The sequence below is a fragment of the Paroedura picta genome, chromosome 6, assembly GCF_049243985.1.
Source record: "Paroedura picta isolate Pp20150507F chromosome 6, Ppicta_v3.0, whole genome shotgun sequence".
Classification (NCBI taxonomy): domain Eukaryota; kingdom Metazoa; phylum Chordata; class Lepidosauria; order Squamata; family Gekkonidae; genus Paroedura; species Paroedura picta.
Window position 1 is genome coordinate 21,282,719 of NC_135374.1, and position 19,713 is coordinate 21,302,431.

General features: G+C 45.9%; 1 protein-coding gene across 1 annotated transcript in view; it reads right to left on the minus strand.

The window, feature by feature from the left end:
• The window catches only part of XPO4 (exportin 4), a 76,248-nt gene extending 58,582 nt beyond the window's left edge, over positions 1-17,666 (minus strand). The window contains exons 1-2 of the mRNA XM_077341675.1: positions 17,554-17,666; positions 1,074-1,179 (exon numbers count right to left, since the gene is read on the minus strand). Coding sequence (XP_077197790.1) covers positions 1,074-1,179; positions 17,554-17,622 — 175 coding nt within the window. The 5' untranslated portion in view covers positions 17,623-17,666. The remainder of the gene's footprint in view (positions 1-1,073; positions 1,180-17,553) is intronic.
• Between the last annotated feature and the right edge of the window lie 2,047 nt (positions 17,667-19,713).

The window sequence follows — 19,713 nt, forward strand, 5'->3', positions numbered from 1 at the left end:
CCTTCCAATACATGCTAGTTATTTATGAATGTTGGGCCTTTTATTCAGCCTCTATGCTCAATATAAATTATAAATTAAATTATAAGTCTAACAGCACCCATTCATTATTAATTAAACAGCACAGTGTGGCACTAACCCAGAGGTCACGGAGAACTGTTTGGAGTGAACAGGACCCATGCTTATTACACAGGGTGGGGTAACAGGACAAGGTATAACAGTAAGCATGCCACCAGTCCAAAAAGCTTTGGTCAACGTACCAGTTAAGGAAAAATCAACTATTTTTAACTTAATTTTAGAAAGTGGAATTAACAGAAGCAAAGCCAACAACAGCAGCCACTGGTCTGGCCTGGATTAGTCGGATCTGGGTAGGTCTCAGAAGCTAGGCAACATCAGCCCTGGTTAGTGCTTGACCACCAGGGAAATCCAGGGTGGCTATGCAGAGGAAGCAGCGGTAAACCACCACTAAATGTCTCTTGCCTTGACAACTCTATGGGGTCACCCTAAGTTGGCTGCAACTTGATGGCAAAACAACACAAACAGCGGGCATTAAAAGATTACATTCCGTTTTCAAAGGCAACCAAGGCAGCAGGCCAATTCTTTCCGTTAGGGGATGCTTGCTGCTGGAGTACATGGATGTTTTCCTAGGCTGCTTGGTTGATCCGTGCATTGGGCAGTGCTGGAGAGGAGCAAACTGCCCTCTCTCCCATGTTGGCAGACATCAGAACAGAACACAGAAGCATAGGTGTGACTTGCACAGTAGCATTCTTGGCTTTTGAAAATATTTGGCAATGGCTTAACTATGGTCGAAGAACAAGCAGTCAGCTGACAGTGGGGCTGGCCAGTTGACGCTCATGCCAGTGCTAGGAAGTTGAGCCGTTAAACCCCCAAGTTTTTAACTTTGGAGAGTCATTTTTGACCTCTGAATCAAAAGCTGGAAAAGCCATCCAACTGGCCGGCCAGTGAAGCAGGGCTTAATGTGCCCACCCTTTGGGGGAAGCAAGTAGTGCCTTAATAGGATGCGCCACCTGCCTTCATGATAGGCCAAGCATTTAAAAATACACTTTAGGACTTACCTAAAATATGTTTGCAGACAGCAAATGGAGATTTTGATTTTCTAAATGATAAGAATATGTGTTCAGCATGCTGGCGTTGTTCGTTATTGACCATGGAAGGTGGTGCCTAAGAGAAGAAATTAATATGTTTTTTAAATTATGGAATCCAGAAAAGTGACATTTCTTTTGGAAATTGTATGTAAAGTTCCATGACTACTTATTCTCAAATGTAGGAAGCTGACTACACTGAACAACAAACCCTTTTAGATCCCAATTCTTGGGAATAGTTGCAAAAGAAAGTAGATTCTTCAGTCAGTAGGAGTTGGAAGGAGCTAAAAAGGAATCTGTGAGGGCCACTTACTGCCGTGAGCTAGCCTGGTCTGACTGGCCTATTGAAGCTAGCCAAAGAGAAGAGAGCAGGCGTGCTGCCAGAAGATGCTTATGGGACATACGTCTTGAGACCCCCCCAATGTCTCTGCAAATCAGAGCACAGAAGGAAAAAAACTTTCCTAACCCAAAATACACTGGTAAAGTAACAGCTACAAAGTACTGCCAAGCCACATGGGTTTTTTGAGGCAAGTGACATTCAGAGTTGCCATTGCCTGCCTATGAACCTTTTCCGCTCCAGGAATCTGGCCTGGCGCATCGCTCATCCGGATGCAGGGCTAATTTCCGCTTTTGGACGATGGCAGCACCAGTCCGGGGTGGTCCCAGGCCTGGTGTGACACAGGCCTTCATTTGCCCTGCTTCATTTGCCCTGGGGCAAGTGAGGGCCTGCACTGCACCAGGCCTGGCACCTCTCCGGACCGGCGCAGATGCTGTCTGGAAGCAGAAATCAGCCCCATGACTGGACAAGGGCTGCACCCGGCCAGATTCCTGGTGTGGAACAAGTCTCTTTGTAGCTAACCTGTTCTTTCTTGGTGGTCTAATCAAGACTCTGCTTAGCTTTTGAAACCTGGTGACCTCAGGCTAGTCTGGACTATCAACATCAGGATGCCTGGTACTTCTATGTCAAAGCACTTAGCTGTATTCCACACAGTAAGGTCATTCCCAATTAGGAGATTGGATGATGAAGCTGAGAACAGCGGCTTCCATATTTCACAGCCAGGCTGTGGCTGAAGCAGGACTTGGGCCAGGCACCTCCCTGTTAACAACTCAAGAAACATTCTGCAAGCTGATTTTTCCTCTCTGGAAGCTGATAAGGCAGTCTGAGAATTCTGCAGTGCCAGTGCTGAGGAATGGAAGCTCACCTGGCCAGAGTACAGCCTTGTTATTTTGCAGTATTTTGTTATGTGAACACCTGGACAAATCAGCACCACAGGTCTAATGTATACATACCAAGGGAGGCAGGCTGTCTGTTTTGAGGCACTTTCTACAAAATAGTCTGGGGCTCAGGAGTGCATTTTGTCATACAACCCAACCCTGTTTCGATCAGGTTTTGTAAGAAAGCCAAAAGTAAAAAAGCTACCAAAGGAAATGTTAAAGCTCAGTGTCATCTAGGCCAGGGGTAGTCAACCTGTGGTCCTCCAGATGTCTGGAGGACCACAGGTTGACTACCCCTGATCTAGGCCACATGACACCCTGCACAGATGTGCCCAGACTCTGTGTCAGACTAAGATCTGAGAGAACTGGGTTCAGGCTTCCCCTTTGCCACAGAAGTTTGTGGGAGACCCTGGCCCATTCCTCTCCTTCAGTCTCATTGACTTCACAAGGTTGTTATGAGGAGGAAGTAGAGTGGGAAATGATGATGTCATAAAACACTTTGAGTCTCCACCAAGCAGAAAATTGTTTTGAAAATGCTTCAAGTAGACATCTCCCGGTTTCCTTTTAAGGCAGCACAGAGCCTATTACCCCCCCAAGCCTTACAAAAGTAAAACAAAAAAGTCTGTCATCCAATTGTTTTTAACGTCACAAAGAAGGCAAAAAACATAATGTCATCACCCAGACTAAGCTAAATCATTTTTGCTGTCAATCAGGGGGCTGGGCTCAGTATAAAAACTGGCAACCATTTAAAAAATATATCAACACTTGAGGGAGAGAACACTGCAAGGGACACACTCTGGGGCGAATTGCAAGACATAAGAACCTGGTTATAAAACACAAAGCTAGACATAACATTAAAGCGTCATTCTTCTCCCTAAGTTACATTATTTCCCTTGTACAGTACTTATACTGAAAATTTCTAGATGCAGTCCCACAATGCCACTCGGCAACCGCTGCAATACTCAAGTTGGCAAGTGGCCACAGTTAAATTTTGAAACAAGAAACTTTCTGCAAGGAGTGAGAAACCAAAATCTAGTGGCAACAAACTTCCTAGGATGTCAACGTATCTAAAAATGCATTAAAGTCTTTTTTGCCCTTTGCTATGGCTGGCAAACCACCCCGTATTGAGTCTGCCAAGAAAACGCTAGAGGGCGTCACCCCAAGGGTCAGACATGACTCAGTGCTTGCACAGGGGATACCTTTACCTTTATGGCAATCCCGAGAAGCTGAAAAGTAGAGATATTCATTTGCAAACATTTGGAGGTTGGGCATCAGAAGTCATATACTGCCCTCTAGTGGGGGCTATAAGTTAGCACACTTCCAATGAAAACAGTCAACCTGTTTAAGTGTCTTGCGTACATCGTAATGTTTTGCTACTCTACACATAGTATGGAATTATTCCATGCATTTGGACTGAGGCTAAAGTGGTTACTGTGATTACGAAGGCTCAGCATGGCTTTCTCAAGAACAAGTCATATCAAACTAACCTTATCTCTTTTTTTGAGAAAGTTTCTACCTTGCTGGACCAGCGGGATGCTGTGGATATTGTTGTTATGTGCGAAGTCGTGTCCGACCCATCGCGACCCCATGGACAATGATCCTCCAGGCCTTCCTGTCCTCTACCATTCCCCGGAGTCCATTTAAGCTTGCACCTACTGCTTCAGTGACTCCATCCAGCCACCTCATTCTCTGTCGTCCCCTTCTTCTTTTGCCCTCAATCGCTCCCAGCATTAGGCTCTTCTCCAGGGAGTCCTTCCTTCTCATGAGGTGGCCAAAGTATTTGAGTTTCATCTTCAGGATCTGGCCTTCTAAGGAGCAGGCAGGACTGATCTCCTCTAGGACTGACCGGTTTGTTCGCCTTGCAGTCCAAAGGACTCGCAAGAGTCTTCTCCAGCACCAGAGTTCAAAAGCATCAATTCTTTGACGCTCGGCCTTCCTTATGGTCCAACTTTCGCAGCCATACATTGCAACTGGGAATACCATAGCCTTGACTAAACGCACTTTTGTTGGTAAGGTGATGTCTCTGCTTTTTAGGATGCTGTCTAGATTTGCCATAGCTTTCCTCCCCAGGAGCAAGCGTCTTTTAATTTCTTTGCTGCAGTCCCCATCTGCAGTGATCTTGGAGCCCAGGAAAATAAAATCTGTCACTATCTCCATTTCTTCCCCATCTATTTGCCAGGAATTGAGAGGGCCGGATGCCATGATCTTTGTTTTCAAAGATCTTTGTTTTCAAAGATCATGGCTGTGGATATAGTTTATCTCAATTTCAGTAAAGCTTCTGATAAGGTCCCACACAATACTCTTGTTTTTTATTTATTATTTTTATTTATCATACTTTTATACCGCCCTCCCCGGAGGCTCAGGGCGGTTTACATTATAACAGAGAACCATACATAAAACAGTCTGTAGAACATGTACACCAATAACCAACAATTGCAACCAAACACAACACAGTATAACAATAAACAATCATAACACAAACAGGTCCAGGGCTTGTTCATGGGATTCTGAGGGGGGTGGCTTATTGATTGAATTCTGAGGGGGGGGTGGGGGGGAGCAGGGGCCCTTGGTCGCTGTAGATTACATCTGGTCTCGGCCAAATGCCTGGTGGAGGAGCTCCTTTTTGCAGGCCCTGCGGAACTGTTTAAGCTCCGTCAGGGCCCTGATCTCCTCTGGGAGCTCGTTCCACCAGGTAGGGGCCAGAACAGAGAATGCTCTGGCCCTGGTCGAGACCAGACGGACTTCTTTAGGGCCAGGGATCCTTAGCTGATTGGAGGCAGTAGAGCGCAGAGCTCTTTTGGGGGCATAGGCGGGGAGGCGGTCCCTCAGGTACACTGGACCCTGACCGCGTATGGCCTTGAAGGTAATTACCAGAACCTTTAGTCTGATCCGGAATTCAACTGGTAACCATTGCAGCTGATGGAGAATAGGCCGGATATGGGACCTCCACGGTGTTGCCGTGAGGATCCTGGCTGCTGCATTTTGAACTAGTTGTAGTTTCCGGGTCAGGGCTAAGGGCAGGCCTGCGTAGAGCGAGTTACAAAAGTCCAGTCTAGAGGTGACCATCGCATGGATCACTGTGGCTAGGTGTTCCGGGGCCAGGTAGGGCGCTAGTAGTTTGGCTTGGCGGAGATGGTAGAATGCCAGCCGCGCTACCTTTGTGATCTGGGCCTCCATTGTCAGGGAGGCGTCCAGAATCACGCCTAGGTTCCTGGCAGAGTGAGCCGTAGAGAGCTGCACGCCATCCAGGGTAGGCAGGCGCGCTTCCTCGCATGGGCCCTTCCTACCTAGCCACAGGACCTCCGTCTTTGAAGGATTGAGCTTCAGGCGACTCTGCTTGAGCCATCTCGTCACTGCTTCCAGGCAGCTGGCTAATGCTTCTGGGGGAGAGTCAGGGCGGCCATCCATCAGGAGGAAGAGCTGGGTGTCATCTGCATATTGATGGCAACCCAGCCCAAACATCCGTACCAGCTGTGCGAGAGGGCGCATGAAGATGTTGAATAGGATAGGAGAGAGGACCGCTCCTTGTGGGACTCCACAAGTAAGTTGCCGGCGGCCTGATGTTTTCTCTCCTATTGCAACCCTCTGTCCACGATCCTGGAGGAAGGAGATCAGCCATTGAAGGGCTGTCCCTTGTATTCCAGCATCGATGAGGCGGCGAGCTAGAAGCTCGTGATCGACTGTGTCGAACGCTGCTGAGAGGTCTAATAATATCAGCAGTGCCGACCCGCCTCGATCCAACTGGCGACGGAGGTCGTCCGTCAGGGCGACTAGCGCTGTCTCTACCCCATGGCCAGGCCGGAAGCCAGACTGGGATGGGTCTAGGACCGAAGCTTCTTCCAGGTATTCTGTCAGTTGGTTTGCGACTGCCCTTTCTATCATCTTGCCCAGAAACGCTAAGTGAGACACGGGCCTGTAGTTGTTAGGCTCTTGAGGGTTTAGAGATGTTTTTTTCAACAGTGGACGTACCACAGCCTCTTTCAAACCCTCCGGGAATTCTCCTGTTGTTAGAGATAGGTTTATTATCTCCTGGAGGGGGCCCATTATCTTTATGCCAGCTGTTTTCAAGAGCCAGGATGGGCAAGGATCTAGTGGGCATGTAGTTGGTCTTGTTGTCGCTAGAATCCTGTCCACTTCGGTCAGCGTGAGTCGTCTGAAGTTACTCATAGTTTTCTCCAAAGATGGCCAAGGGGCCTCTAGTTCACTTTTTGTATCTAAGGTTGGAGGGAGGTCGTGGCGGAGTGTCGAGATTTTGTCCGCAAAATGACTCGCAAATGCCTCGCAGCTGATGTCCAATTGGCTACTGTTTTGTTGCCCTTCAATCAGGGCAGTGAGGGATCGAACTACCTTAAACAATTGAGCTGGGCGTGAGTCTGCAGATGCGATAGTAGCCGAGTAAAAATTGCGTTTTACTGACTTCACCGCCATCTCATAGGCTTTCATCTGCATTCTATAAGATGTTCTCGAGGCTTCGTCACGAGTCTTCCTCCAAACTCGCTCTAGCCGTCTCAGTTCCCGTTTCTTGTCACGAAGCTCCTCGGTGTACCAGGGAGCTCGCTTGAGACGGGGCCTGAGAGGGCGTCGGGGAGCTATCTCATCAATGGCAGTCAGCAGTCTGTTATGCCAGTCACTGACCAGGCCATTGAGAGAAGTGCCAGGAGGCATTGGTTCCCGCAGAGCATTCCGGAATCCTATTGGATCCATAAGTCTCCGTGGGCGAGCTAAAATTTGCTCGGCGCCCAACTGAGGAGGTGGTGGGAGCCTTAGCCGAGCCTTTAGAGCATAGTGGTCTGACCATGGCACGGCTGTTGTTGTGACCAGATCCACATCCAAACCTGCGCCGAAAATAAGATCCAGGGTGTGACCTGCTTGATGGGTGGGGCCAACAACAAATTGCGAGAGCCCTAGTGTTGCCATGGATGACACTAGGTCCTGTCCAGTTCTAGAGGACAGTAGCTCAGCATGGACGTTAAAGTCCCCCAGGACTAGTAGACTGGAGAACTGTAGCGTCCAGGCCGCCACCGCCTCTAGCAGGGCAGGCAGGGCATCTGGTGGTGCATTGGGCGCGCGGTACACTAGCCAGATGGCCACGCTCTCGGTTGATCCCCATCCGAGGCCAACACATTCAATGCCTGGTATTGACGGCGCAGGAAGGGTTCTAAAGGAGAAAGCCTCTCGGGTTAGGATTGCCACCCCTCCTCCCCGCCCCGCTGTCCGGGACTGGTGGAGGACAGAAAACCCAGCAGGGGCTAGATCTTTGAGGGCAACCGTTTCCCCGTCCTTGGTCCAGGTTTCTGTCACGCACGCCAGGTCCGCTCTTTGCTCTACAAAGTGGTTTTGCAGCGTAGAGGGTTGTTGACAAGTTGGTAAAATGTGGTATGGATCCTATCACATTTAGGTGGATTGAGAACTGGTCGACAGATTGCACCCAAAGTATGCTTGTTAACGTTCATCATCCTCTTGGAGAGGAGTAATGAGTGGAGTGCCTCAGGGATGTCCTGGGCCCTGTGTTGTTCAACATGTTCATAAAGGATTTGGAGGAAGGCACAGAGGGGTGTTAATTAAATGTGCAGATGATACTAAACTGGGAGGGGGAGCAAACACAGCAGAATACAGAATCAGGATACAGGATGATCTTGGCAGCCTGGAAAACTGAGCTGGAGGAAATTCGCCCCCGACCCCCAAATGACGTTTGGCAATTCCCCGGGCATGCAAGAAAGGGCCACAGGTGCCAAGCATGGAAACAATCCCTTCTGCCCAGTCACTTACAATCAGCCTAAATTTACAGAATCAGCATTTCTGTGAGGTAGCTATCTAGCCTCTGCTTCAAAACTTCCAAGAAGGAGAACCCATCACGTCCCAAGGAAGCTTGTTCCACTAAGGACCCATTCTACCTGTCAACAATTTCTTCCAGATGTTTAGCTGAAAATTCTTTTGAATTTTTGTGTATACTACCGCCAAGACAGGTCTCCCCATCCCATAATGATGCATTTGATTTTTCCTACCTAAATGCATAACTTTACATTTTTCTGGGTTTTTTGGGGGGGGGGCATCATCTGGGCATGGAATTGGGGTCATTGTGGGTGGGCAAGTAGTTGTGAATTTCCTGCATTCTGCACTGGGTTGGACTAGATGACCTTGGAGACCCCTCCATCTTTATGATTCTAAAGGCACATGCTAAATCTCTCCATAGCCCCACCTTCTGACACAAAGCTCAGTGTTAAAATCTGGGAGGCCCAAGTTCAAATCCCCACTCTTGCATGAAAGGTTCAGCCACTCCACTTAACGTATCGCATAGGGCTGCCATGAAGATAAAATTGGGGGAGGGGAGGATAACAATATAAGCTGTTTGGGGTCCCCACTGGAGAGGACAGAGGCATATAAATGAAGTAAGCAAAACACAGAAGGAAGACAGAGCAGGGTGTTCGATGCGGCCCCCTCCCAGCGTCAGTCCATAATTCAAAAGCATTTAAAAGCTAGAAAGGGGAAAGATCCATGTGTAGGTAGATGATTACAGACTAATGCTCTATTAGTGGCACAGGAGTCTTGAGCCCCTTGACAGTTGAGATACATCTAGCAACAGGAGGAAATCTATGCTTTCCTCAAAAAACCTGCCAAGCGGCTAACTGCAAACTTGATGTACTATATTTGTACCGTATTTTTACTCCATGCCTATGTGCACTATCTACAGCTATATCTTTGGGATATTATTGCACCAGCAAGGTGGTTTGGAATTTTTTTTTAATTCCAGAAATGTCACAGGCATGAGTGGGCAAGCATTGCTTACATATTAGGGATTCTAGTGATCAAAACAATAAGTTTGTCAGAGGAATCTTCAGGATTACCCCTTCCCCTTGTTTCTAGGGTTAAACTTTCAGAATCAAGTTTGAATGAGTTAACCTATTATAGTCAATAGTCAATTGACTATTGAGTTAACCTATTGCAGGTCTTCTTTGGATTCTGGCATCTGACTGCCTTCCAAGATTTTCAGACCACACCTCAGGTACACCCATTATTGAAGAAACACTAACATTCTAGGGAGTCAAAGGAGTCAGGCTGATCAGATCAAGTAGTGTTTGTTTTTGGATGACAGCACAATTCCTGATAAAAATAATTATTGTCTCTCAGATTCACCTTGCAATTAAGACCACTATCAATGTTAAAGAAATAGTAATGTCTAGACAGGCAAAAACAGGCTACCATGTTTCCTTTAATGCAACACCAAGATTAAAGAGGGCAGATCAATAAAAAGAAGATGGACAATTTTTACAACTTTTTTTTACATTTTTTTACATTTTTACAACAACAGCAATCCTATGCAGAATTATTCCTTTCTACACCTTGTGATTTCAATGGATTTAGGCTAGGGTAACTCCACATAGAATTGCCCTGTTAATCTGGGAAATGACAGCCTGGAAATACTCTCAACCCAACCACTGTCAATACGAACACAGCAAAAAATGATGTCCTGCAAAGATTCAGAAGAAATGCAAATTCTTAGGTCCATTCAAAGTAGAATTTAGATTGCTGCATCCCTAATAGCTTAAAATGCCTACGAATAAGCAATATCCTTCCGAGGTTGGTAAAATGAGTGTCCAGTTTGCTGGGGGGTAAACGGTAATGACTGGGGAAGGGAATGGCAAACCACCCCGTATTGAGTCTGCCATGAAAACACTGGAGGGCGTCACCCCAAGGGTCAGACATGACCTGGTGCTTGCACAGGGGATACCTTTACCATTACCTTTAACTCCACATAGAATTGCCCTGTTAATCTGGGAAATGACAGCCTGGAAATACTTTCAACCCACCCACTGTCAATACGAACACTGCAAAAAATGATGTGCTGCAAAGATTCAGAAGAAATACAAAATCTTAGGTCCATTCAAAGTAGAATTTAGATTGCTGCATCCCTAATAGCTTAAGATGCCTACGAATAAGCAATGTATCCGCTGGGACCGAAGTCACCGGAGAGACTGAAGATACAAGCCACCGACAAGGAAAGGAAATACCAGAGTTATTTACCACTGACGGTTTCCAAAGGATGGGGCCAAAAGAAAATAAGAAGCAAAGAAGAATGAAGTAAGCAGCAAGGAAGACTGAAAACAATGGAAAACAGAAAAACAAGGAGCAGAAACAGGATAAACTATATGTTTTTAAAGCCATATTTGATCTTTCACACAGAAAGGAAAGTTTCAAATCAAGGTGCTGAGCAGTCAGAGATTAACTTTTATGAGGTTTAGCATATTTGTATTTAATTTATATTTCACTTTAAATCCTTTAAAGGCATACAATATGATTTAAACTGTTCTTAAGTCAAGCATCATAAATGTTACATGAAAACACCAAGTTGCCTTACACAGAGTCAGATCATCGGCCTATCAAGGTCAGCACTACATCATGGTTCGTGTGCAGTCCCACCCTGGCCAAAGAAGAGAAAGCTCTTAAGGCCTAATCTATCAAGGTTAGTACAGTCTTACTCAGCAGTCAGTTCTCCAGGGTCTCACGTGAAACTTTGCCTACTGCCTGATCATTTTACTGGAGATGTTTGGCATGAGAACCTTCCATATGCATAGCAGATGCTCCATCACTGAGCAACAGTAGGTCTTGTAGCTACTACCAAAATTATGAGTATTTCTGATTGTGCCTAAAGGAAAACTTAATGTTCAGAGACATGAAGACCTTGTGTGAGACAGGATGCTGGACTAGATGGACCATTGCTCTGATCCAACCAGGCTCTTCTTATATACTTACTAGAGGCATATTTATTTTTATATTTATACCCTGCTTTTCCTGGCCCGAGGCAGCTCACAATAAAACAAAAATCAATATCAACAATAAAACATCCCCAACCCCAGCTAAAACAACCTAATGTTAAAACAGTAATAATAAGTTGGTGGAAACAGCACAAAAGAACCCCATAGCTCTGCCACACTAGCCACCGTTGCCTACCACAGTTATCATGTGGTGAGAACCAACCATATGGCGGGACCCCAGACTTAAACTCCTGGCACCCCTTCCACAGCCCTCAACCAAACCCCTGGCGGAAGAGCTCCGTCTTGCATGCCCTGTGGAACCTTGACAGCTCCAACAGGGTCGTTAGCTCTCCTGGGACCTCATCCCATCAGGCGGATTTCCCGGGCCCCCCAGAACAACCAGTAGGTTCATACCCACAGAGCGAAGTGCTCTACAGCAGGGGTAGTCAACCTGTGGTCCTCCAGATGTCCAGGGGCTCATGGGATACGCTGGCAGGGGCTCATGGGATTTGTAGTCCATGGGCATCTGAAGGACCACAGGTTGACTACCCCTGCTCTACAAGAGGCATAGGCAGACAGGTGGTCAACCATATAAGGTACCCTTCTTTGGGCCTGAGAAAATTAATATGGTAACAGTTTCCATTATTTTACTTTTTTTCTTACACGGTACAAGCTATATTGCATTTATTATTTTCCTATTCCAATAAATAACAATCCACATACTGATTTAAATTGATTGGAACACTTAAACTACACTTGATTAATTTTCCCAATGAAACATTTCAATTCATAAATTATAATGCAATATTTTAGTATGCATTGATGTTGGGACATAACACCAACACGAGGTACATCTAAAATATAAGATTCAAATGAATAGCCGTGTTGGTCTGAAGGAGCACAACAAAATCAGAGTCCAGTGGCACCTTTAAGACCAACAAAGATTTATTCCAGGCGTGAGCTTTCGAGTGCAAGCACTCTTCCTCAGACTATGAACTGACTATCATGACAGTGGGAATATATGGCAAAAATTAATTATGTTAAATTAGTAAACTTTCACACATCCAAATACAGCCATATGAGAATTCTTTGCCAAAACAGCTAATCAGGCCCCTCAAATATCACTTACTTAATATAAATTTAAATAAATCACTCTGTTTATGGCATTTGACTTCCAATAGAAAATGTTCCAATCTGGAAAACTCATGTCACTATCCCTTATTATTATTATTATTATTTAATTTTTAGACCGCATTTGCTGGCAGGGGCTCTTGGGAATTGTAGTCAATGAACATCTGGAGGACCACAGGTTGACTACCCCTGCCTTAACAGACAGCCCATCTATATTTTGACTGACATCATGGAGTGGAACAGAGGTCACAGGTGTGCAGGCTCCGCCGTTATCCCTACACCACTGCCGAGTCATCCATATAGTACAGACACACAGGTGAATTGCCTATGTGCATACTATGTGATAACAGGGTATGATAACATACCCTGTTATCAGCTGCTTTCTGAACAGGGAGTGAGCATATATGCAGACACATCCTCTGTGCATTAGTACTGTACAAACAAATCAGTGATCTTAGAGGCAAGGCCAACACACTCAGGCCCTCTTCCTCCTTATAGAGTCAGTCAACACACAAGTGGGTCATCTTTACAGGGCTACTAGTATAAGATAGATTAAAATCTTCTTCGGAAGCCTTGCTCCATGTACCTCACTGTGAGAGGCTAGATAGGTAAGCAGGTTATTTCCTCCACAGAGTCCCACATCCAGGTTGTGTTATTTCCTCCTCAGAGCCACTTGCCAGGTGTCAAATTTGCTATCTTTTCTGCACCAACTGAAGATGTTTTCTTTTCCTCAAGTATTTTAGAAGTTCCCCTTCCCACATGGCGTTTCATTAGCCATTTCAAATTTTGTTACTATTATTTTTAAAGCTTTTCTCATTTTTTAAAAAAAGAGTAGGCAACTTTTTCAGTTTTTAAGACCCTTACCTAAATGTTGAATCCAGAGTTGTATTAACTGATTTTTATCTGCATTTTCTTAAAATCCTATTTAACTGAAGGCTGTTTTATTGTATCTAGTGGCATGATGACAAATTAGAAAAGACCAAGTGGAAAAGGTAGTTCAACAGGATGAAAAGGTCATTTCTCTGAAGCATTGTTGATGTGATGTGGTTCAACAACAATTTAAGCCTTCCCTGTCGAGAATGACTATTACAGAAGCCAACTCCCACGTACACATTCCACACTCAAGATGACTCTTTGCTTCAATCACAGCATTTCTCATAAGCAAAGTTTCTATCTGACCTAATCCACTAATTCTATATTGCTGTGATTACTCTGACTGTGAAAAATTTTTTCCCTGATATCTAGCCTATATCGTTGTACTAATGGGTTTAAACTACAAGTATAATGATATAGGCTAGATATCAGGAAAAAAATTTCACAGTCAGAGTAGTTCAGCAGTGGAATAGGCTGCCTAAGGAGCTGGTGAGCTCCCCATCACTGGCAGTCTTCAAGCAAAGGTTGGATACACACTTTTCTTGGATGCTTTAGGATGCTTTGGGCTGATCCTGCATTGAGCAGGGGGTTGGACTAGATGGCCTGTGTGGCCCCTTCCAACTCTATGATTCTATGTACAAAAAAATAGCAGGTCACACATGTTATTAGTACACCGGTTTATCCAAATATGCACAAAGAAAGAGTCTGCTAAAAATATTAACAGATGTTGTGTAGACGGTCCTAGCTTGTAGTATCTCAATTTCCATTCTTAACAATAATGGGGGATGGGAAACATTCACTTTATATTCCTGATAAGGGCCACATATTTTCCTTTAAGATCTCCCATTCTCAAACAATGAACAGCATTCCTTCACTTATTCATAAGATGACAGAAGGAGAGGCTTATGAAACTTTTGCTATCTAAATATGTTCCACTAGATATTTCAAACAAAATATCTAATGAGCAACCTCAGTGGCCTACAGCAAGCCCTATACTTTTCGGTATCTCTGTGGTCTCTAATACGAGTGCTGCAACAACCAATAAGCAAGGGTTTTCACTTTGCGAAGGGTTCACAGCTCAAATGTAACATACACAAAAAATTCAGGTTCAGTCTGCTGCTTCTCTGGTTAAAGTACTGTAGGTGGCAGGGCTGGGAAAGATGCTGACCAAGACCTTGGTGAACTGCTTCCAATTAAACTAGACCAGGGGTAGTCAAACTGCGGCCCTCCAGATGTCCACGGACTACAATTCCCACGAGCCCCTGCCAGCGGATGCTGGCAGGGGCTTGTGGGAATTGTAGTCCGTGGACATCTGGAGGGCCGCAGTTTGACTACCCCTGAACTAGACAGTATACAGCAAGATGAACGAATAGACTGATTTGGTCTACGACAATGTTTATATATTCATATCTGAGGTTGCACATCTTCATGAAAAAAAAGTCACTTAGACTGATCTGTAGTCAGGTCTATTTGTTACAGTTAATTCCAGAGACATATGCGTGTAAACTTCAGAGTTTGCATACAACATTTTAAAGATGTGACATTATTATACTTCCAATACCCCAAGAGCAATGTGTGAATTAGACTCTAGTTAGTAAGTCTTTTTCTTAAAGCTTTAAAATAAAATTAAAATTGTCTTAGGAACTCCAAAAGCAATTTTTTAAAAAAAGTTCTAGTCTACTTCCCTTGCAGAATTCACAAGGTTTATACTGCAGCTTCATACTAACGTGATAGAATCAAACATAATCACAAAACACAGTTAAACTTGAACATTTCCACATGTACACTGATAATATAACTTTGCTTAGGATGGCACTATACATTCTCTATTTAACTGATTTCTCAATATTTTTCAAAATAATATGGCACGTTGATAGGTCAGGGGAGGGACTTGCTCTGCCACACAAAGGAATACCCAAGACACAGAAATCTGATTTGGCTAAATGAGGCCACAGTTTTATTGTTATACCAATGAGCAGAGGCAAACCCCAATGGGGGGCGGAGCCAATGATCCAGTCCCCTCCCCTTCTTCAGCCTGCTGACTACAATCTAGTAGGAGTGGAAAACCCTACCAGCAGGCTTGCCCAGGGGCCCGAGCAACACACCTGTGAAGCTCCTCTTATCCATCAGGCTTGCCGGTCTGCCAGGAAGGTGCCACTTAGGAAAAGCCCAAAGATGTCAGCTTCTATTGGGGTTCTCCATAGCCACCTCACCACATGCAGCATCCGTCTCCCCGTCCAGGAAGACGGTCACTGCTCATGCCCATGAGCAGCCTCTTAAGGAGGCTCCCGAAACTAGGCTCAGCCCCAAACGATCTGCCACAAAACCACCACCGGTGGGGATTTGAACTTTAGTCTCCCAAATCCCAATCTGACCCTCTAATGCTGGTGCTCAACACCACATTGACACCTTACAAAAAGAATAATTTTAAGTGAAACCTATGCAGCAACAGAATTTTATCTATATGCCTGAATTGGACGTGAAGTCTATTAGTCTCTTTCACTATATCATCTTTTCCACGCAACAAGAAAATGGACACCCACCCTCACAAAAATGCCTCCTCACACTATAAATATTTCCAACCTTCCAGTAGGCAATCAAATATCTACAGCTGCCGAAATGAAAGGCAAGATGGTAGCACAAATGAGGCTTACTTTCAGCAACAATAATTGAAGCAGAAATGTTAAGTCCTGTAAAGCAGAATCCTTGCTTACATTTGCTACAGATCACTCATTTGGCAATGTGGTCGAGGACAGAAGTAGACATGGGGGTATTTGTGTTCAAAATCCCAACTCAGATATGAAGTTTGCTGACTGCCCTCCGGACAACTCTCACCTCATATGGCTGTTGTGAGAACAAAACAGAATAGCCTCGCTCAAGTCACCCCGAGCAAAGTAAATACACCAAGCAAACTGTTAAAAATTATAGCTTTGTTTCTGTTTGCATAGCAGTCCAAGCCACTATCTGCTTTTTTGCCATCTTGTCACAGCTAAATTACGGCAAGAGGCAAGAGACGTTCAAGGCAAGAGACGTTCAAAGGTGGTTTGCCATTGCCTGCCTCCGTGCAGTGATTTTGCATTTCCTTGGTGGTTTCCCATCCAAATACTAGCCAGAGCCAACCCTGCTAAGCTTCCAAGATCTGTCAAGATCAGGCTATCCAGGTCAGGGCACCATCTGTTATTTTCAGTGAAGCAGCAGACTGTGAGTGTCACTTGCATCACTGTCATTTGGACTTACTGTGGAAAAAAGAAATATTGATACGGAATATAAGCTGCAAGCTCTGCTTCTAGTCAACCTCACAGCTTTACAGTGAGACCTTAAGCAGAGGTACACCTTTCTAAGCCTACTAACTTCAGTGGATTAATAGACTGTTTCCCAGCTTATTAAATCTGTTCTGAAGAACAATATTTTACTGTTGTAACATATTGCAGCATAAGTTATTTTGAATGCATTTGGAAACAGCACAACATAAATTATATTATATACATCATAATAAAGTTAAATAAAATACTTCCTAGTAAAAAAAAAGTGTATAGATTTATGGTCACAGTTATTTTCCACTTGTATAAAAAATGCTGCTACATGAAAATGTACAGCTATTAATTCTTACCTTTCCCTCATATTCACTCATTGGTAAGGGAGGGGGGAAAGCTGGCCAAACAGGCAGTTTAGTGTATGTAACACATACTGAAACATGCAAACATGGCAAGACAAAGGAACTGGTCTAGAGCAGGGGTAGTCAACCTGTGGTCCTCCAGATGTCCATGGACTACAATTCCCATGAGCCCCTGCCAGCGTTTGCTGGACATCTGGAAGACCACAGGTTGACTACTCCTGCCCTAGTAGGCTTGATTTTGAACAGAACGATTGACTGCAAGGGGCCTGCCAAAAAGTTGGCAACTCCACCTACAGTTGGCAACTCCACCTTGGGAACCTTCAGGAGATTTGGGAGTAGCGCCTGGGAAAGATGTTGTGCCACGGAGTCCACCTCCCAAAGCTGCCATTTCCTCCGGGGAAACTGATTTGTGTAGCGTGGAGATCAGTTTTTAATGCCAGGAGAAATCCAGGTCCCACCTGGAGGTTGGCAGCCCTAGCAACGAGGGAAGACAGACGCGCCCAGCCGAGCGATCCTACGCATGCTTAGTGGGCAGCAAGCCGCTCCGAGCTCGGCGGGACTGGCATCCCCGCCAAGAGTGCACCCTCAGCCGGAGCAGGGAGGACGGGAGCGGGGCCAGCTGCAAAGTCTCCAGGGGAAGGAACAGCTCCGGAGCCCCGCCGAGGTCAGCCGAGGATACCTGCCGAGGGCGTGCCGTGGGCCGGGGGGCACCGGAGGGCGCGTTCCCCGGGGCGAGGGGGCTGCTGCACGGGGCTCCCTCGGTCTCTCCCTCCCGCGCTCCAGCAGGGGCTCCACGCCCGGCCCGCACCCCCGGCCCCGGCCGCCCCGCTCGCCCGGCCACCCTGCCCCGGCGCGCCGCTCTCACCATCAGCACTTTGGCCGCGTTCTCCAGCTGGGCGATCACCTCGGGGGCTCCCCCGGCCGCCGCCATCATGGTCTCTCTTCAATGACGCGCCATGCGGTGTATTCTGGGACGAGGCGGCCGCTCAGCCAATCGCAGGCCGCGGCGGGTCAAGGAGGGGGCGTCCGGGGAGCGGGGAGGGCAGGCGGGCCGGGAGCGCCGCGGAGGGAAAGGGTGGGGGCAGCGCCTCTCCCTGCGCATGGGGGGGGGGGGGGGTTGGACCGGTGCTGAAGAAGGAGCCCAGTGGGCCTGAAGAAGCAGCAGCAGCAGGGTCTGAGTCCAGGAGCATCTCGAAGACCAGCCAAGTTTTCTTCAGGGTGTCAGCTTTGGTGGGCACGCACGCTTCCTCAGATGCAATGGCATGGGAGTTAGCAGTCCCTATCAAACAGCGGCAGGCACGCGTAGATTATAACGTTTGCAAATGGCAACTTATAAGTATGGACTGGTAACTCCCCTTCCACTGTCTCTGTGGAAGTGTGAGTGCTGAAGAGGGAGATCGGACAGTACAATCCTAAGGAAAGTTTTTGTTGTTAGTTGCGAAGTCGTATCCGACCCATCGCGACCCCATGGACAATGATCCTCCAGGCCTTCCTGTCCTCTACCGTTCCCCGGAGTCCAAGGAAAGCTACTCTGATCTAAACCCGTTTGTTTCAGTAGATTTAGACTGGAATAAATCTGGATAGTGTTGCTCGGTAAAACAGTTCCAGGTGCTGATTTCAATTTCAGTCCTGTCCCCGGTCTCCCCAGCTCAAGAGTGATCACTGTTTTAACCCTCCGTTAAAATCTGTGAAGGGATTCTAAAGTTAAGACACACATTTGGAAATTTGAATCTTGGGAAAGGGCAGCTTCAAGTAGTGTTGTTAGTTGCAAAGTCATGTCCGACCCGTCGCAACTGCATGTACAATAATCCTCCAGGCCTTCCTGTCCTCTACCATTCCCCGGAGTCCTCAGAAGTGTCTCCCATTTCACATACATTGACTGTAGAAGTTGCACATAGGAGATTCTCTAAAACCTAGATTAATTTCACCCCCAAATTGCAACAGAGCAGAGTTCATAGCTCTTGGAATGTGTGTCATTGGTTATATGAAGTGCCCCCTCAATGACTTAACTGCACAGATTAGGTCCCAACCAGGGACCTAAAGAACTATGTTTATTGTCCTTTGAAGAGCAGAGCCTTTCCTGCAGTGTCTCCAGGTGCTTATTAGAATTATTAATGGCGGAAGGGACTGCTGTTTGAGAAACCCAAGTTGAAAGCCTGGCTGAGTGCAGCCCTTTCCCCCCCCCCCCCCGCACCCCATGGCTTTTAAAGGCTAGTTCTGTTTGTTGTTGTAAAGATTAAGAGTGGGAGGGGGACTTCTGTTGATAGTACAATCAGAGAAAACCAGGAGAGAGAGCATGGAAGTGAAAATGGAAAGATCAATCCCTCTAGCAATCAGGAAACCTCATTTGTTGGACTGAAGAACATATTTTCTGCTGCCTAGAACACAAACTCTGATGTTAAGTACAGCTAGATTCTAATCCAGTAGCGCTTTATACCCCAACAAAGTTATTGGTCATACATTTTCAAGAATCAAAGATCTCTTCCTGAGGAAGGGAACATTGACTTTCAAAATCCTTTTCCCCAAAAATCTTGTTAATCTCTAAAATACTATTGGACTGGTATCTAGCTATTCTATTGCAGGCTAAACAATCTAAGTCAGGCTTTCTCAGGTAGGGTTTCGTGAATGGACCAGGGATTTCTTGATGGACCTGGAAGGGTTTCCCTGAATGTGTGGAAGTTAATTACCTTAAAAAAATTTAATTGTTAAATATTTGTAGGGTGATATGACAATATATGGTCATGTCAACTGTTCTCCCACTCTCAAATTGGCCAATGATGGACCTGGAGGAGGTGGGAGAAGAAGGGGCCCCGGGTGGACATGTCCACAGCTATGCTTCCCAACTACATTCTGCATGAACGTGCCACTTCTGGGGTTTCTGGCAACCTGAAGAATGTTTCAGGGGTTTCTCAACAGTACAAAAGTTGAGAAAGGCTAAGTGATCAAGATAATTATTCTTTACCTTCACAGATAGGATACTAATAACTGCATTATTACTGTGTCCTGGTGACCCTGCCCTAGAGAA